At 42.2% G+C, this 19443-nt stretch overlaps 1 protein-coding gene across 17 annotated transcripts in view; it reads left to right on the forward strand.

Moving 5' to 3' along the window:
* PRRC2C (proline rich coiled-coil 2C) overlaps window positions 1–19443 on the forward strand; it is a 120243-nt gene that overhangs the window by 44869 nt on the left and 55931 nt on the right. For 16 of the 17 annotated variants that reach the window (XM_061583906.1, XM_061583916.1, XM_061583925.1 and 13 more), the window contains exons 14-22: window positions 435–678; window positions 4978–5191; window positions 6583–8952; window positions 10633–10838; window positions 11024–11178; window positions 12696–13047; window positions 13935–14020; window positions 14339–14524; window positions 18484–18735. In XM_061583906.1, coding sequence (XP_061439890.1) covers window positions 435–678; window positions 4978–5191; window positions 6583–8952; window positions 10633–10838; window positions 11024–11178; window positions 12696–13047; window positions 13935–14020; window positions 14339–14524; window positions 18484–18735 — 4065 coding nt within the window. The remainder of the gene's footprint in view (window positions 1–434; window positions 679–4977; window positions 5192–6582; window positions 8953–10632; window positions 10839–11023; window positions 11179–12695; window positions 13048–13934; window positions 14021–14338; window positions 14525–18483; window positions 18736–19443) is intronic. The other variant, XM_061583790.1, reaches the window with a different exon arrangement.

The raw sequence follows: 19443 nt of genomic DNA on the forward strand, positions 1-19443 counted from the left end.
CTATATACCTTCACTCTCCAAGTCCTGCCAGTACAGATCCTCCTTGTTTCCTCCTTCTGGCCTGGTACAGTCATAACCCTCCAATTACTAATTCTTCCTGCCCTTCCCAGGATATCCTTAACCATGGCTAAAGTTTATGTCTGTATTGTCTTGGCCATAGCTAATGCTAATGATGTCTTGGCTGTAGAAAATGTCTTGGCCTAAACTAATGTTACCATCATAATTGGAGCTTGAAGCTTAAGAGCATTATGTATGTACCAGTGAATTCTTGGGTCCATCCTCTTTTGGGAATGAACACAAGATATAGAGCATGGCCAAAAAAGATCTGCGAGGCATTTCAGAAATCAGGTGCCAAAAACATTTCTAGGAAGGGAACTTGTTTAAAGACAAGTTTTCATTAGCTGTAGGAAACTATATTTTCTTTTGCTTTGTAGGAGCAGATGAAACAGCAGCAGTGGCAGCAGCAGCAGGGAGTCTTGCCACAATCTACATCTTCTCAGCCTTCTACTGGCCCTGTTCCTCCACCACCACATAGACCACTTTATCAACCTATGCAGCCACACACCCCACATTTGGCTTCTATGGGCTTTGATCCACGGTGGCTCATGATGCAATCTTATGTGGATCCACGAATGATGTCAGGAAGGCCTGCTATGGATATGCCACCCATGCATCCAGGTACAACTCTCACCTGTACTAATGGAGTTTTATTGGCTCCCAGAATCTCCTCCAGATCAGTGAGACCCATTCTTTGAAGGGTGGACAGGGTCAAGTGTGGAGGCTGTATTCTTGTGGGCCCTGTGGGGATCAGATATTGTTCAGGAGCCCTAGGTGCTATCTTTCAGTCTCTCCCCCCATGAGTTCTATTTTACATTCCTCTGACGTGCTTTTCTGATGTTGCATAGTGGAATTCTGATTCCCTTCACTGCCGTCTGTCCTGTACCTCTGTTTTGAATCTTACTGTAAGTCTTGAGATGATGCAAACAATTCTAGGGGCTTCTACCTATCCCCCAGCCCTTGCTGTGGTCTTTCTTAGGGTCTTATACTGCTTAGAAAATCTCTCTAGAAATTGCATTGTCTGCAGACAGTCTACAAATATTATTTCTATGTAAGTCTTGTTTGTGAAAGGTATAGTGGTTGTTCATTTCAGAGGAGTTTATGTAGGAAAGGTTTCCAAGGGTTGTGCTGTCTTGTAAGAGACAACGGAAAGTTGTTTGCCTGTGTTTTCTTTGTTCTAAATAGGAAATTGCCCAAAAGGAACATAGGAAGCTGCCTTATACTCAGTCAGACCATTGGTCCCTCTTGCTCAGTACTGTCTACACTCATTGGTAGTGGCTCGCCAGGGTTTCAGGCAGGAGTCTGTCCCAGCCCTAAGTGGAGATGCTGGGGATTGAACCTGGGGCCTTCTTCATGCAAGGCAGATGCTTTACCACTGAGCTGTGGCCCTTACCCAACATAATGAATAGTAACATTACTAAGCATTACGTTGCATGTTACTATGGCCTTTTAGGCCCTGTTTTGTTGCACAAAACATACTAAATCAGGATGTGTCTTGGCAAGGGTGAAAAGATCCCTGACTCTTAAGATGTTTCTTAAAACATGCTGCTGTGTTTTTTATTTTGGGGGATTGTATTTTATTGTAGTTTTTCATTGTCATAGATGTACATACTAGAAAAAGTATTATTTCTGGAAACCATTTACTTTTATTAATTGGCATATAAATACATAATAAATAAAACTCTAATTGACACTTCCATAAAGATCATACTCTGCTGCTGTTGTTGGGTACAGGTGATGATGAAGCTGCAGCAGAGTCAGGCATCTGTCACTCATCTACTGAAACAGGAGTAGAATGGTTGTTGTTATTACAATCTAGAGCAGAGACATATAGAAGAAGCTAACTCTGAGGCATGCATATAGTTAATCTTATTTTCTTGGGGTAGGGAGAATATTTGATATCCAGTATGCTACATGTGGACAACCCACAGACCATAGGCTGCATTGTTCCCAGCCAGGCTCCAACCCCGGAATGGAGGCATGTGCTAAGCACAGATTCCAGAGACAGAAGGTCACATACCACTAGTTCTAGTGCAGGACACAATTTTGCAGAAAGTGGAGAGAATGGCAGCAGAACAATTGGAGGTGTTCCTGGATGACACTGATTATCTGGATCCACTTCAATTTGGGTTTTGGCCTGAATTGGCCTTCGTTGCCCTGATGGATGACCTCTATCAGGAGAGGCAGAGGGAGTATGACCCTGTTACTATTACTCTCAGTAGCTGTTGATACCATTGACCATGAAATCCTCCTGAATCTATTGTGTGGGATTGGTATCGGAGGCACTATAGTACACTGTAGTGGTTCTGTTTCTATCCATATGGTCAAATCCAGGCAGTAGCATTCGGGGAGTGCTCTTCAACTCTTCCACAGGGCACTGTTTTGTCTCTAGTGCAATTTAACATGTATATGAAGTCACAGGGAATGGTCATCAGGAATGTTAGAGCACAGTGCCATCAGTATACTGATGAATGCAGCTCTACTTCTCCATAACATCTGAATCAGGAGAGGCTGTGCAAGCTGTGGACCAATGTCTTAATGCAGTGGTAGACTGGATGAGGCCCAACAAACTGAATTTGAATCCTGGGCTCCATGTCCAGAAGGTAGGCCAGTTGCCAGATCTGGATGGGTTTGCACTCCCTCTGAAGGACCGGGTACATAGTTTGGAGGTACTCCTGGATACATCTTTGTCATTAGAGGCCCAAATGACCTCAGTGGCTAGGAGTGCCTTTTACCAGCTTTGGCTCGTAAGACAGCTGCGGCTATTTCTGGACCAGGATGACTTGGACATTGTAGTCCATGCATTGGTAACTTTGAGACTGGATTATTGCAATGTGCTCTATGTAGGGCTGCCCTTGTGCCTGATCTGGGAGTTCCAGCTGGTGCAGAATACAGTGGCTAGACTGCTGATCAGGGCAGGTGACAGACAGCATGTGACACCTCTGCAAAAACATATGCTGCCTGGCCATGTTCAAGGTTCTTGTGTTGATATAAAAAGCCCAGAACAACATGGGTCCAGGATACCTTAAGGACTGCCTGAGCCCTTATATGCTAGTCTGATCACTGAGATCATCCAGAGGAGCACTGTTAGTTGTCCCCCGTGTTACAAAGGCCTGATTGGCCTCAACTAGAAGTCAGGCATTTAGTGTCACCGGTCCCTTGCTATGGAACACTCTTCCAGCAGAGATTCAGCAGGCATCCTTGCTTTTTTCAGGCATCTTTTTGTGCCATCAGGCCTAAGCAGCTGTTTAAAATGTGTTTTTGAATAGCTAGTTATTTTAATGATTGTTTTGTGTTGCTTTTAAATGTTTTTGTTGCTGGACAAAACCTGGGGCCTGTTAGGTCAGGTTCCAGCAGAGCAAAGTCAAACAAAGCAGAGGCTAGGTTAGAAAGGCAGACAAGCAAAGTGGTGTTTAGGCTAGGATGTAGGGTTGAGCGTTACTGCAGCAACCAACAAATCTGGACTAAGCCTTTAAGTAGAATTGCAGTTCCCCCTGGGCATTTAGCCCCATCCCCAGTTAGTGGAGCCTCTACTCTTAAAGGCATCCAAGCTTGTTTCAGGAGCTGTTGACTACAGCAGCGGAAGACTGGGATTCCTCTGAACTGGATTCTGAGGAAGGTAATGCAACCTTGTCAGGCTGGAGAGGTGCTGCCATCATGGGCTCCTCTGGTGGTGGAACTTCCAAGAAGGCAGGGAAGTTGAAGGACAAATCTTCCTAGTCCAAGATGTCCTCTGTATCCACAGCCTCTGCCATTGATGATGGGGAGTCAGAGCACTGGGTCATAATAGGCTTAAGCTGTTGCCAAATTCCCCCAGCCTCCACATTTTTTGATGGTGAGGAAGACATGATTTCAATAGGAAGGATGAAGCATGGGGAGAGTGAACCCTGAACGCCTTCCTTCCCATGTAAATCACATTCCCCTCAGCTTACCAAACAGGTGTTTGGTGGGCTGAGGAGAGTGCATTCATGATGGGTAGGGTGGCATATGGAGAGAGGCAAATGAATCCATCTCTTCCCTATATGCATCCTTCCTGTGTGTGTGAGTGAACCCAGGACCTGTCCACTGCCAGCTGTGGCCATACATCACAGTACATAATAAAGAACACTTTGCATTCCTTAGAACATTCACTCTTTGTGATGGGCATACTTATTATAAACAGCTTTTGAATTAAAAATGCCATATATGAGGTCATTTTGATGTGCACCATTTTTTGTTTGCATTTGACAGTTAATAAGAGTTAATAAGGACAATAAGATGAGTAACTTTAAAACAGAACAGTATAAGAGAAACAATGTCCATCCTTAAAAAAATAACCAGGTTTCCCATATTTACATGAAAGAAAAACTGAAATCTGAAGCTGAAAACTATACAGGCTATGGTCGGAAGGCACATGAGGCCAGCATCCTGCTGAAGCTAAGCAGGGTCAGGTCTGGTCAGTGCCTGGATGGGAGACTGCCTGGGAACCATATGTAAGCTGCCATGGGTTTCCGTGATGAAAAGAAAGGTGGGGTATAAATGTAATAATAATAATAACAACAACACAGAGATGCCTGATAGATTGCACTGGGGAGACTATTCCATCATTGCAGTATTATCCCTGAGAAGGCTGCTTCTCCTGTGTAGTGCATATCTAAATTCTCTTAACAGATTAGCTTGGCATGCCTCTTGTACCTAGATGTTCTACAGTTACACATATGGCTGGCATGTCCTAAGCACTGATGCTTTTAGGAAGCAAGATCTTATTCATTAGACTGATTAGGGCAGACAGATTAGAGTTGAAGGCCCCTAGCAGAATGGGACTGTTTCTTACTGATACATTTCAGAAGTTTCAGTCAATATCTGTCTCCAAAGCATCCCCTTAAGTAACCATTTTGAGCTATTAGCTTTACCTTCTTAATTTCAATATCTCTATTACAGGAATTATCCCTGCTAAACCACTTTTGAGAAGGGACCAGATGGAAGGGGCAGGAACTGGTGCAGATTCTTTTGATCACATTACTCGATCAGCAAGGGAGCATACCATGCCACTTTCAGAACCACGTATGGTGTGGGGGTCAGAGTCCTATCCTCATGCAGAGCCTCAGCAGACAACTACACCCAAAAAAATCCTAGAAGAAACAGAAGCTCTCAGGTAAGCTTAGGGACTCTCTTGCTGTATTCTGGATGGGTTTTTTCTTGCATAATACTGTTCCATCTTGGGCATTTCAAGTATAGCTGTTATAGTTTCCATATCATAAAACAGGAATGGGGAACCTCTGGCCCACAGGCCAAATTAGGCCCAGCAGGGGTTCTGATTGGCCATCAAGGCTGTCTTCCTCAAGCCATGGTGACATATGTGATGGCAGGTGTGGGGTAGGTAAGGGTGCAGCTGCAAAGGAACAATTGGGAGATTAAAACTGCTGGATTGGTGATCATTTTAGTAGCCATTTCAATTCATCTTAGCTGGTTGCTTATGAGATTTATCATTGTATTGGTGGGGGAGTTGTAACTTTTTCACAATTCATAATTGATTTCATTGTTGTTATGTGCCTTCAAGTTGATTATGAATCAGTGACCTCCAATAGCATCTGTGTTGCATTTTGGACACTCTGTTCATGGGGCTTTCATGGTTATTTATTTATTTCATCTCATTTCTATACCGCCCCATAGCCCAAGCTCTCTGGGCGGTTTACAGAAATTAAAAACATTGAACATTAAAAACAAATATACAATTTTAAAAACCGTACAAAGTTTAAAAGCATGAAGCAACAGATAAACAAGGTAAAAGACTTGGCGTCAGAGCTCAGCACATGCTGTTAGAATGCCTGGGAGAAAAGGAAAGTCTTGATCTGGCACTGAAAAGATAACGATGTTGGCACCAGGCGAACTTCATCAGGGACATCATTCCATACTTTGGGGGCCACCACTGATAAGGCCCTCTCCCTTGTTGCCATCCTCTCAGCTTCCCATGGAGTAGGCACCCGGAGGAGGACCTTTGATGTTGAGCGTAGTTTATGGGTGGGTTCGTGTCAGCAGAGGCGTTTCATCAGGTATTGTGGTCCCAAGCTGTGTAAGGCCAAGTAAGAGGTATTCAGAGGTGGTTTACCATTGCCTTCCTCTGAATTTCATTGTACCTAAACTATATTTGGTAGCTGGTGTTCACAGTATTATAGTCATTGATCTTTTATGGTTTTAGCCCAAGTGTGTGGAAACTGTGGCCTTCCAGATGTTGTTGGACTTCCAATTTCCCATAAGCCCCAGCCAGCATGGCCAGTTGTCAGAGATAATGGGAGTTGTAATCCAGCAACATCTGGAGGGCCACAGGTTAGCCACCCCTGTTTGAATCCATTAAAATATGCTTGGCTTTGGAAGTTGTTCCCCCCAAAAAAATTCATTGGCTAAAATAATATCCAGATGTAGTCTTCTGACAGTTGTGAATAGGTATGATCCATACCTACAGCAGGTAGCCCAAATTCTTTTTAGCAAGTTTAACATAGAGACATTGATAAGATTTCAACTTAAAATGTGGCTTCCTTCTTTTAGGCCTGAGGCACTTCTGGATCAAGAACAAATTACTGTTCAGGAGGTTTACTCAGCAGAACAAAGCCAGTTGGACTCTCATACAAAGGTGGACTTCTTCAAAGAACCCAGTGAAGTGACTGTACAAAAATCTTCAGGCAGACCTTTAGAAGATGCTCTGCCTTGCCAAACTGATACTCCTATTCCTGCACTGAGTTTTGAAGTAACTGCAGAAAATGTCTCTAGGAGCTCCAAGGAAGAGGAAATACTTGTAGAAGATTCTTCCCTGAAGAACATTTCTCATGGGTCAAGTCATTCCCTGAAACCCGAAGACCAAGGTAATGATACACAAGCAAATGTTTCCAAAGTAAACAGCAGACACATTGAGCCAAAAGAACCAACACTTGAAAGAATGGATAGTAAACTTAAAAAAGAAGTGTTTGTAACTAATAGGCTGTCTGAAGGACCAAAACCTGAAAAACCCTTCAAGCCTAAATCTGAAACTAGGTGGGGTCCAAGACCAGGTTATGGCAGAAGAGAGGAAAGTAGTGATAGGCCAGTGAGAAGGTCTGGTCCTATTAAAAAGCCTATCCTTCGAGATATGAAAGAAGAACGTGAACAAAGAGAAGAGCGTGAACAGAAGAAAGAAAAAGAGGGAGAAAAACTGACAAATGAGAGAGCTAGCAAGATTGAGAAAAAGGAGCAGGCTCAGGTTCCACCTTCCAGGCTAGAACCAGAAAAGACCACCACAGATGGTAAAAAGGCATTGCAAAGCACACCACAAGCTTCAGAGTGTGCAGAAACACTAGTGCAATCTACAGTTGCACCTGCTGTTCAGCAGTCTCATATTGTCCAGCAGCCAGCATTGGTTCCTCCTGTGTCTCAACAGCTACCTGCGGTACAGACACCGCCACCTGTAGTTCCACAGCTCCCTAGTCCACAAGCTGCAGTTGAGCTTCCATCCATTACTGTCCATCACTTACCAGTTCAGCAGCCTGTCAGCACAACAAGAGAAGAAAAACAGCCAGAAAAAGTAATCAACAAAGAACGAACAGTAGAGAGACTTCGTATGGAAACGAGACCAGTGAGAAGAGAACCTGGTTTGCCTCCCAGAACATACTGGAAAGAAGCTAGGGATAGGGACTGGTTCCCAGACCAAGGATACAGAGGCAGAGGGCGTGGAGAGTATTATTCTAGGGGGCGAAGCTACAGAGGTTCTTATGGAGGCAGGGGTCGAGGTGGGAGAGGCCACAATAGAGACTATCCACATTACAGAGACACTAAGCCTCGAGTGGAGCATGTGCCTTCTGGTCCTCTTAGGCAGAGAGAAGAGAGTGAAACGCGTAGTGAGAGCTCTGATTTTGAAGTAGTTCCAAAAAGACGAAGACAGAGAGGCTCAGAAACTGACTCTGACAGTGAAGTACATGAAAGTGCAAGTGATACCCTTCTTTCTGACAAGGACAGCTTAAGCAAAGGCAGACACCCAAAGAGAGAAGAAAAGGCAGATGTCAAAAAGCCTTCAAAAGCTATATTGTCTTTCAAGCCTGAAAATAACTTTCGAGGGGATAACAGAGTTTTAGACAAAACTTACGGGAGGGAAGATGAGAATAAGCCTAAACCAGGTTTTCTTCCTAAAGGAGAACCTTCTAGACGTGGCAGGGCAGGCATGTTTAGACGTGGAGGTAGAGATCTAGTTGGCCGTCCACCTCGGCCATCTACTCTTAGGAGGCCAGGATACAGAGAGAATCAGTGGAACCCAAGGCAGATGGAAACCTCCAAACTTGAAGATGGGGAGCCCTCACGAAGGCATGACCATTATGGTTCTGTACCACTGGATAAAAGGCCACCTGCAAAGTTTGAGGGAAAGTTTGACCCTGCTAGAGAAAGGCCTCGAAGGCAAAGGCCTGCACGACCACCCAGGCAAGATAAGCCACCACGTTTTAGACGTCTGAAAGAGAGAGAAGCAGCATCAAAAATAAGTGAAGCCACAACCAGCTCATCATCAGGCGCTGCAGTGAGCAGTGCTATTAATGAGCAACCAAGCACTACCTTGGAGGTGTCAGGAAGTAAGACACCGGACTTATCCAATCAGAACTCCTCAGACCAAGCAAATGAAGAGTGGGAAACTGCTTCAGAAAGTAGTGATTTCAATGAGAGGCGTGAGAGGGATGAGAAAAAAACAGCAGATGTCACGGCACAGGCAGCAGTTAAGACTGGGGAAAGCACACTAGTCCCCAAAAGGGAAATAGCCAAGAGAAGTTTTTCCAGTCAGCGACCTGGGATTGATCGACAGAATCGTCGCGGCAATAGTGGACCACCCAAATCTGGACGGAACTTCTCAGGGCCAAGGAATGAAAGGAGAACTGGCCCTCCAACAAGAAGTGGGAAAAGGGGGTAAGTCTATTTGCTATTGGAAGGTTAATGCAGAAACTGCAAATAAAAAACCACAACGTTCTTTCAGCTGCTGAGTTCACTGGAAACGTAAATAGATTTAATTAATCAAATTGGTTTGAAGAGATATGACCATTCAGTAAGTTGTGGTTTGAGATAAGTAATTTTGATAGGTGATACGTCATAATTACAAAATAAATTGGACAGTGAATTGATAATTATGGGTAGAGATAGGAAGTTATGAAGAGCGAGCCTCCTTTTAGCAATGCCCCAATTCTAGTCTTAAGAGCCTGTAGCCCAACTGCTTTTTACATTTTTTTGAGTGTATTTCCTCATTACAAGGTGTGGAGATGAGTCAGTTTCCCTTGTTTGTAATTCCTCTTCTCTGTTGTGTTAAAGTGTGCTGTGGAATGAACCGTTCTGCACTTTTCCAAAATGCAGCAAGTACGTACCTTAAACAACTAACTTTATTATTTTTTCCTTTGAAGTCTCTGATTAATAGTTCTTAGGTTCTTAGAAAACAGGAAAATTTACCACCAAAAAGGCAACATTCAGTAACTGTTATTTTGTATATAGCTAGGTTATCAGGATTTCTCCTAATCCATGTAATGGATTAATTCAGGCATACTTTGGTGGCTATGTATAAATATCTATATGCTGCTACTACCAGGTTACTACTACTACTATGCTACTATAGAATACTGCTGTGATAGTTGTTCCTCAGACAGAATGAGCTTGAATTCCAAAAGAGACCTGGTTTACCTGGGGCAAACCATGATGAAGCAGTCTTTAATCCAGGTAGACAAAGTTCAGCAGAAAACCTTTTTATTGGAATTGCCTCCCTAAAAGAAATTAATAGATCCAAGAATCTTTGGTCCTGCAAAGATATACTTTAAGGGCTCTTCACATGTCTGAAATATTTTTAATGAAAGATTCCAGAACAGGAATCTGTGGAATATAGGGAAGTTTAGAAGGCATGCTAACCATAAAGGTATGGCCTGGTCGGCTTGAGTACCAGTGAGATGGCTGACGCTTGCTTCTTCAGTGTATTAGGTGTAATTTGTTGAGACCTTCCTGCAGAAGCCCAGGTAGGTGCCAGATTTCTTCTTTAGTTGGTCAGATGCTTTTCTGCAACAATTCAGGGAATTTTCTCAAACCTAGCTAACTGAATCTGGAGAGTAAGGAATCTCTTTAGCTAACTGTAAATGGCCCCTGAGCCTGTCTTTGGGCAGCCCTTGTAGCTCAGCACAGGCAGGGGGAAAACAAAGCTAAGGGTTGTATCCAATCAAGTTACACTCATGTTAGGCCTGTTGAAATTAATGGGTCTAAGTTACTCATATCCATTATTTTCAGTGGGCCTGCTCTGAGTAGGATTGACTTTGACTACAACCTTGAAACAGTAACTCCTCCAGTAGCCATATCAAGCATCTACAAGTCTTGCCTCTAGTAGTAGATAGGAGAAGTGTTTCATCAGTAGACTTTGCTATTTTCCTATCTCCTTTGCCATTTGTCAATATCTTCTCTGAATTCATTGTAATACACAGAAGGGTGCATATTAATTTCAACTAAGTCTTAGCAGTCTTCAGTAAAGTGCTCACATAATTATATCTTCTCTCCCCTCCACCTTGTTTCAGTGCTTTATTCTCTCATGATTTATTCTCTCATTTTGTTTTTCTGATATAGACCATTTGAAGAGCAGACTCCCATTGTGATTACTTCTGAGACAGTTGGGAGCAGTTTACATCTGGAAGAAAGTGGGAGCAGTGCTGTTGTGTTAAAAGGTTCCAAGGATGCCAGCAACAAGAAGCGAGAGGAATCCAAAGCTGGTCCAAAGAAACCCAAAGAGAGAGTGGATGCAATCTCTCAATTTGATCTTAACAACTATGCAAGTATGTACTGCGAGTCCCTTTTGAGATTCGTAAATGTATTCTTTCATAAAAAATGTCTATGGTGATTGACCATAGAATAGCATTTTTTTCCTTCCAGTTGAATTGGCCAAATTGATTATGATGATTTCATTGATCTAAATCAGGGCTTGACATAGTCCTAACTAAAATTTGGACCTTTGTTACAGGTGTTGTAATTATTGATGACCACCCTGAAGTGACCGTAGTTGAAGATTCCCAGTCCAATCTGAACAATGATGGTTTTACTGAAGTAGTGTCAAAAAAACAACAAAAACGCCTTCAAGATGAAGAACGCAGGAAGAAGGAAGAACAAACAGTGCAGGTTTAATATCACATTAGCATATTTTTTTCCTTGCACAGCTTTTTTGTGTACATTTTTGAAATTCTGTGCATATGTAGTACATACCTTCCCTCAGTTGTGCATGGACAGCTCCCGTTGATTTCTGTATGAATAACCCAGCAGCAAGATTTTTTTCTAACTTGAGTTGTTTCTCATTTCCTGAAATAATCTTTCTCTACACCTCCATTATCCACACACCCTCCACTTCCTACAAAAGGATTCTGAGAAGCTGAGTTTTGCAATGCCCCTGTTGTGTTTGGAACCATGATGCAGTCATGGTGCTGTTGTTTTATATACTTTTATAGCTCTTTCTTTCTTTGTTTCTTTCTTTGTTTCTTTCTTTCTTTCTTTCTTTCTTTCTTTCTTTCTTTCTTTCTTTCTTTCTTTCTTTCTTTCTTTCTTTCTTTCTTTCTTTCTTTCTTTCTTTCTTTCTTTCTCTTTGGCAACAATCCTGATTTTTTGTTGGAAGCTCCCTTGTAGGCCCTTGGGTGGGAACAGTTTTTTGGGGATGGAGGTAGGAATGAAAAAACCCCTAATAAATAGATGCTTCCAAAATTACAAAACCTGAGGTAGGATTCACAAAATTGCCTGATTAGATCCAACGGTGTGTTCTGACAGTCTGTGAAGGTTTGGTGTTCCAGCTCTGAGCAGCATGTGCTGTTTCCTGTTCATGGTAGATTTCCCAATACAGCTATACTTATAAGCCATAAGAATTGCCATGCAGCACCAAATCATTGGCTTGCCCAGATCAGAGTTGTCTTGACTGAGTGCTGAGTTCAGAATGCCTCAGAAGTTCACAGCTAAGATATGATGAGAATTAATCCTAAGCATCTGGTAGTTGTAGCTATATTCACAGAAAATAAGGAATTCACTTTGCAGCTAGTAGTAGCTAATTAACATGCCTGTCCTCAATGAGTTCATCTGCTTTTTTAAAAAGTGACTCAGTGCTAGTTGATACCGTATCAATGGCAATGAGTTCCATAGATTAATTGGGTTTATTTGACAAAAGTACGTTGACTTGAATCTACTTCCTGTCAATTTCACTGAAATGAAATGGACTGCCTTCAAGTCAATTCTGACTTAAGGAGACCCTATGAACAGGGTTTTCATGGTAAGCAATATTCAGAGATGGTTTACCATTGCCTTCCTCTGAAGCTGAGAGGCAATGACTGGCCCAAGGTCGCCTAGTGAGCTTTAAGGCTGTGTGGAGATTCGAACCCTGGCCTCCCAGGTCATAGTTCAACATTCTAACCACTGTGCCACACCGGCTCTCATCAATTTCACTAGATGACTTTAATATATAAATCAGTGTTGCTGTTGTTATTATTATTATTGTGTATACCAGCCTTATGGCCAAAATGCCCTCAAGACAGCTTACAAGAAAAACAAATATAAAAATACATCCATAAAACAATACAATTTACAAAAATTAAATAACATTTCAATTGTTCTTGGCAGGTAAATGGCAGACTAGCTTTAACTATCATTCTTATTTTTAGGTCTGGACCAAAAAGAATTCAAATGAAAAAGGAAGATGTTCAAGTTCCAAACTACCACCCAGGTTTGCCAAAAAGCAACAGCAGGCAACAGCAGCAGCTGCCGCCGCGGCTGCTGCTGCTCAACAGATCCAGGCTCAACCACAACTCACATTGCAGTGTGTGTCTCAGATTCCAAGTCCACAGGCTTCAGTTCAGCCACAACCGCAGGCAACCTGTGTAGCAAACAACAGCACAGAGTATACAGCAACAAGCAAAAATCTTCAGAACACACCTTCCAGTAATGCCATAGGAAATGAATTATGGGATAATAAAGTGCCACCTACAACAGTCCTCAATGAAATCTCTAAAAAATGTAAGGAAGTCCTTTTTCCACCTGGATAGAAGTGCAAGAAAAAATGTATGCTTGAAATCTTGAATAATTGACCATTTTTCCTGGGCTCCTCAGTTAATCTTTTTTTGAAATTTTGGATCCATCACATAGATAAGTGTGGGTAAAATGATTTCTAAGACGGGAGATCTGCAAGGCTTGTTCAGCCCTCCTTACTGACTTCCTGTCTATTCTTAGGTACAGCAGGGCTGCTAGGTGGGTGAGTTTTCTGTCTGCCATTGGCCTCTTACTTTTTAAAATACATATTGAGAGTTATTTACTGCTTTGACATATTCCCCTGTTCTTTCCTGGGTTAATCCCAAGAGGCATTTCCAGGTTGGGGGTTGAGCACTGACCAAGAAGCTTATTTGATCTTCCCTCAAATTCTGACTACCTGAATCTTCGACTTAATTTTCACTGGGTTCTACTACTTGAAAGGAGACTATAGATAATTAGGAAATCTGTGTGGATGCAATAGAATTGCTGAGCTCACTAGTCATACGTTTTATCAATGGGTTCTCTGCAGGCAGATGACTAGTCTTACTTTTCTGTCAACGTTGTTACCCTTTCATGCAAAGTGCAAAAATAGTATGGATCATTAGCATACAGCATGCTACTTTTCACTAAATTTATATAACGGGGGGCAAGTCATAGTTGTATGTTACTGTTTTATAGTTTTTTATTATTAGGAAATTGTTTTTGCAATTATTTTAGAGATGTATTTCTTGTCACCTTGTTGTAAGCTGCCTTGAGCACAATTTTTTGTGGAAAAGGCAGCATACAAATAAAATGATGAATAAATGAATGCTTTGTAGTTAGCACTTCTACTATTGAATGTCATTCTGATTCCATTTTGTTCTCTGGACTTTCAGTGGGACCCATTAGTCCTCCACAGCCTCCTTCAGTCAGCGCATGGAATAAGCCTTTGACATCATTTGGATCAGCTACATCTCCAGAGGTAAGGAACAGACATACAGCTAGCAATATTCTAATTTGCTAATGACTGGAAGTAAAAGGAATAAAATGTCTATCCATTAGCTAATTGTGTCAAATGGCTAGCCAGTTTGCATGAGTGAAACAACCCTTACTAGTTAGTAGTGAGCTAGCTTACGGGTGTTATATCATCAAACCAGTATCTGATCTCTTAAATATAATTTTTCATGGTCATAATTTAAATTTGCTGATATCATTAGAGCTATAGTAAAGTAAAGTAAATGCTGCAGTACAGAACAAAAGTTTTCTTCAATTTGCATAACATTTCTGGGATCCTTACTAGGGAACAGCAACTGGACAAGAAAGTGGAATTGATTTGGGAATAGAAACTATTCAGTTTGGAGCACCAGTATCTAGTGGGAGTGACAATGAAGCTAGCGCAGTTTCAGAGAAGCCCTCAGAGAAGCTTCTTGAACCAAAGGAGCAAAGGCAAAAGCAGTCCCGGGCAGGACCTATAAAAGCACAGAAGGTAAGTGACACTTTTCAGCTGTCATGAATTATAGAAGCATTTGGAAGTGGTCCCCATTAGTGCCACTTACAGGAAATATGATGAAACTACTGTGCTTCATTATGTCATCTTGGAAAAAAGAAACTAACGGTTAATATCTTTCTGATGTGGGGGAGGGAGGAAGCACATTGAATACTTGTGTGGGATGCCGAAATAAGTAACTGCCACATGTTAAAAACTGCTGTTATTGCTTGTTATATCTAGAAAATATTACATGGTGTGTGTGGCAGGTTTGTATTCAACACTTTCCCTGTATGTAGAGATAGAAACTACTTTTTAATGAGTGACTTCTGATGAAAAGTGAATTAAATTGTCTGTTTTTCTCCCATATTCCTGTTATTTCAGGTAAAACACAGGATTGCCAGGCAGCTGGATTTAAAATGTTTTGAAATAATCTATTTATTTTTGCAGGATTAATTCAACATAGATAACATTTGTTCAGTTAACACAGTGGGAATAAACATTCAGATGAATAGAAACAAAAAAGAGGGACAAATTATTTAAAAATGAGAGAGAGAAGTAAGAAATTCAAAAAATTAACTATGTTCTGTATGTTAAATATGTATCTAGAAAAAGCAAAAATAAAATGAAGACAATAGAGCATCAAGAATACCTCCATATAGAAATGATAGAAGAAACCAAGACAATAATTTAAAAAATAAAAATTGATATGTTTCCAGGAAGCTTTAAAAATGTGAAACTCCATACTTGTTGACATTGTTTATTAGAATAATGAATGTTAATGTAGTACCTGAGCTCTGGAAAACATGCATTCTCACAATTTCCAAAACCAGCCAAAAAAAATGTGGATTCCTATAAGTTCCAATGTAAATCTGACTGAATACAGATGTGTGCACACTGATGCCTACCATATTGGCATTGATGGTGGCAAAGAGAGCATACCCCTCAGCCCATATTGTGTTCTTGATGAACCACCCAGCAGAGCTGTTTAGCATGGCAAACTGGTGGTGCAGACCATAGTTGTATCATTTCACAACAGACCACCCAGTAGCCTGCCAGAGATTTACAAATCACTTTGAAGGCAAAATGGCTTGGATCCATGCCAAGTTACATCATGTGGCATCAGTTTCAGTTGTTGCAGCCCAAGGATGTGGATGGCACACTTGCAGCAATTGAGGTCATCTACAGTGCTGATGACACACAGCTCTGTTTCTCTTTTTCATCTTCTCCAGGTGAGGCAGTGTATGTGCTAAATCAGTGCTTGGTTGCGATAATGGACTGGATAGGGCCAATAAACTGAAGCTTAATCCAGACAAGACTGAGATGCTGTTGGTGGGTGGTTCCTCTGACCGGCTGAGTGGTGTGCGGCTTGCTCTAGATGGGGTCACATTCCCTGTGAAGCAGCAGGCTCATTGTTTGGGGGTTCTCCTGGATCCATTGCTGTCGCTTGAGGCACAGGTGGCCTCAGTGGCGCAAAGTGCCTTCCATCAGCTAGACAGGGATAATCTGGCTACAGAAATCTATGCTCTGGTAACCTCAAGACTGGATTATTGCACTTTACATGGGTCTGCCTTTGAAAATGGTTCAGAAGCTTCAATTAGTGCAGAACGCAGCCCGGTTGTTGACAGGTTCAAGGTGAACAGAGCATATAACACCTATCCTGTTCCAATTGCATTGGCTGCCTGTACACTTCTGAGCCCAATTCAGAGTGTTAGTTTTGACCTATAAAGCTCAGGACCCTAATATCTTTTGGAACACCTCTCCAAATATGAACCTACCTCAGGTTTTCCTCTGAAGCCCTTCTCCAGGTCTCCCCTTTGAGGGAAGTTCAGAGGATGGTGACAAAGGAGAGGGCCTTTTTAGTTGCGACTCCCCATCTGTGGAATATGCTCCCCAGTGAGGTCCACCTAGCACCATCGTTGACATATTTTCGGCCCTGGGTAAAAATGTACATTTTCTCCCAGGTGTTTGAGAGATTGAGATGATATTTTGTTTTTAATATGCTGCCAAGCCTTCCTGTGGCTGTGTGGGGGTGGTATTGCTATTGTTTTGTTGTTGCTTGTTATGTTTTTATAGTGTGTTTTATTTGTTTTGGTTTAACATTGTGTAAGTCACTTTTGGGGACCTTGGGGTATCAAGCGATTGATGATGATGATGATGATGATGATGATAGGTTCAGTTTGCTAACCTCTTTGTATCGGCATTTATTTTGGTTGCATTCTGACATGTTCCTCTATATTTAAAAAAAATGGTATTTGTCTTTCTTCCTGCTGACTGAGTTAATGTTCGACTGCCCTTAGTAGATTCCTTATAGAAGCTGTTTTTGACTTTCCCCCTCCCCAGTTCTCTTCTTCGCTTACCACTGGTATGGGCTGAGAAATGGGGCGGGCAGTGTTGTGATTGACTATGGGCAACGTTGCAAAAAGGCCCACCGTACTGCAGTGCCAGGCAATGTTGGAGCTTTTAGGTCCTGCTCAGACTGAGGCGAGCGTCAGGAGACTGGGAGACAAGGTGGCAGACACAATGGCAGCAACTGTCACAAGCACTGCTGTTGAGAGTGTGACTGTAATGGGGCAGCAGCCAAACACCACAACAGTGTCGGCGGAGTTGCTGGAGACCAGGAAGGCATGGTACATGGGGGAGGCATTGCCTAGGCACCCTAGTGTTCTGATCCACAATTCAGATAACCAGAGTGCAGACAGATGTGCAACTGAGCTCCTGTCGGTAGAGGAGAGTTTGCAGCAGCAACATCAAACGCAAGTCCAGGGCACAGTTGTATGTGCATTATCTTCCTCAAGTGAGGAATTTGTGGGACTTCCTTGCCTTTTAGAACATGAGCAACAGGCAAAGCAGCACCCAAATAGGTCTCAGGCAATTATGGGCAAAAGTCCTGGGGCTAACGTTCGAGTTGCATGTATTTGGAGCAAGCTGACCTGGTGCAAGCCACTTAGTCCATGCAGTTATCAGCTTCTGTGATGCAGTAGATTAAAGAAGCTCTGCTTGGGGATATTGCTCAGCAAGTTAACAGTTAACAGTGTTTCAATCACAGTAAACAGTGGCATCTAGTGGCCCACTGGGAGCAGTGCAGGTTAATAATTCACAGTCTGTGGTTTCACACCGCAGCACCAGGCAAAATAAGCATACCGCTTCATCTCAGTCTGCTCCATCCAAGTTACGACAAAAAGCAAAGCACTTCAGTGTGAGGCGTGCCCAAATGAAAGCAAAGCCTTATCATGTGTACAATGTGTACAGGATGAGGAGGGTGCTGAGTCCCCAGATCCAGATGCAGTTCCAAGGTGCTGATAAGTGTGGAAGACGAAGACCTCTGAAAACTTCCACGTGATCTGACGTAAGCCCTCAAAATCAGATGCCGTTCTGGCCACCCCCCACATTCCCTCCATACTGCTGCTTACATGCAGCTCTGATTATTTTTGCCACTACCAAAATAATTGGGGGTGTGCGCTAGAAAAAAAAACTTACAAGAGGCTTTGTGTGGTATGTTGTCTGGCAATTCACCAGCCCTGTTTTTAGGATTTCATATAAAAGACAAATATGTCTATTTCATTAAGATGCAACCAGAACTCAGTAATAAGCTCTGTATCTAGTTACATCATTTGTTTTTATTTTATGTTCATAACAAACAATAAAATATATAGTTAAAATAGTGGGACCAAGTCTTAAGACTTGAAAATGCCCTATTCCAGTTTGTATCATTGATGTATCATGCTTACACTTGGATAAATATTACCATATTTGGTGGAGGTCTAATGGGTATTTCATCCTAGGACTTCAGATCTATATTGAATTTGAATATATATGCTAACTTTTTAATAGTAGCCAGTTTCAAAAAAACTCATACTTTTACTAGCTGAAAAAAACAACACTGTTGATTCTTCCATTTCTGTTGAATTCAGAAAGCAAAAATATTCATGTTGATTTTTTTAAAATACATTGTTTAGCCCACAGATTTGAGTCCAGTTGAAAACAAAGAGTATAAGCCTGGTCCAATTGGGAAAGAGCGGTCATTAAAGAACAAAAAAGTAAAAGAGGCTCAGCAAGGTGACTCTGAGGGACAAGAGAAATCCAGTCCTACTGCAATCAGAAGCCCAGACCATGTTGCTTCTAAAGAAGGCAAGGCAGCTGCTGAACTTGGTACTGAAATAGGAACAATGATATCGGTATCTGCTCCAGAATTTGGAGCTACCCAAAAGGTAAGAATCAAATGGAATGGCTACTTAGCCTAACTAATCAGGGTGGTGTAGGTGGGATTTAGTTATACGTAAATGTGCCATTTAGATAATGAAATAATGATGAGAATTTGTCTGAATTAGTGAATAGTTATAAAAATGTCAGGTATTTATGAAGAACTTAGTTAATGAAGTTAACGTCATTAGTGCTCCTATGGCTTTCATCATAGAAGGTTGTAGTACCCACTTTTAAAAAATGGGTATGAGAACAGACGTACAGAAGGACTAAACAGGTAGGGGCTGATTGGCGCCATCGTGGCACCCTCCTGGTCTGCTCTACCAGCCAGAGAGAGTGTTTTGCCTGCACTAATTTGTTTGCCTCTGAGATATCTGCCTGCAGGTAAGAGTGTTTGGGGGCTTACTGCAGGGGGGGGTATTGCCTGATTGCTGGCTGAGTAGATACAAGAGTGAGGGTGGTCCAGGGCCTTGCTATAAGAACAGGCTCTGCTGCAGGCAGCAGTGTTGTTCCCAAGGGGGGTGACACCAAAGGGGATTGCCCCTTTGGGCTGCCTTTTCAGGGAGGTACCAGGGCAGGGGCACCCATTCTGTCAGTCAGGGTGAAGAATTGTAGGCCAGGCACTGTGGGTGACAGGCCTATGTCCCTTATCCAGGGTGAATGTCTGGGGGAGGGAAGTTTTGGCTTGTGCTTCCACTAAATCCAAGATGAGGGAG

Source organism: Rhineura floridana, chromosome 1, assembly GCF_030035675.1.
Source record: "Rhineura floridana isolate rRhiFlo1 chromosome 1, rRhiFlo1.hap2, whole genome shotgun sequence".
Classification (NCBI taxonomy): Eukaryota; Metazoa; Chordata; class Lepidosauria; order Squamata; family Rhineuridae; genus Rhineura; species Rhineura floridana.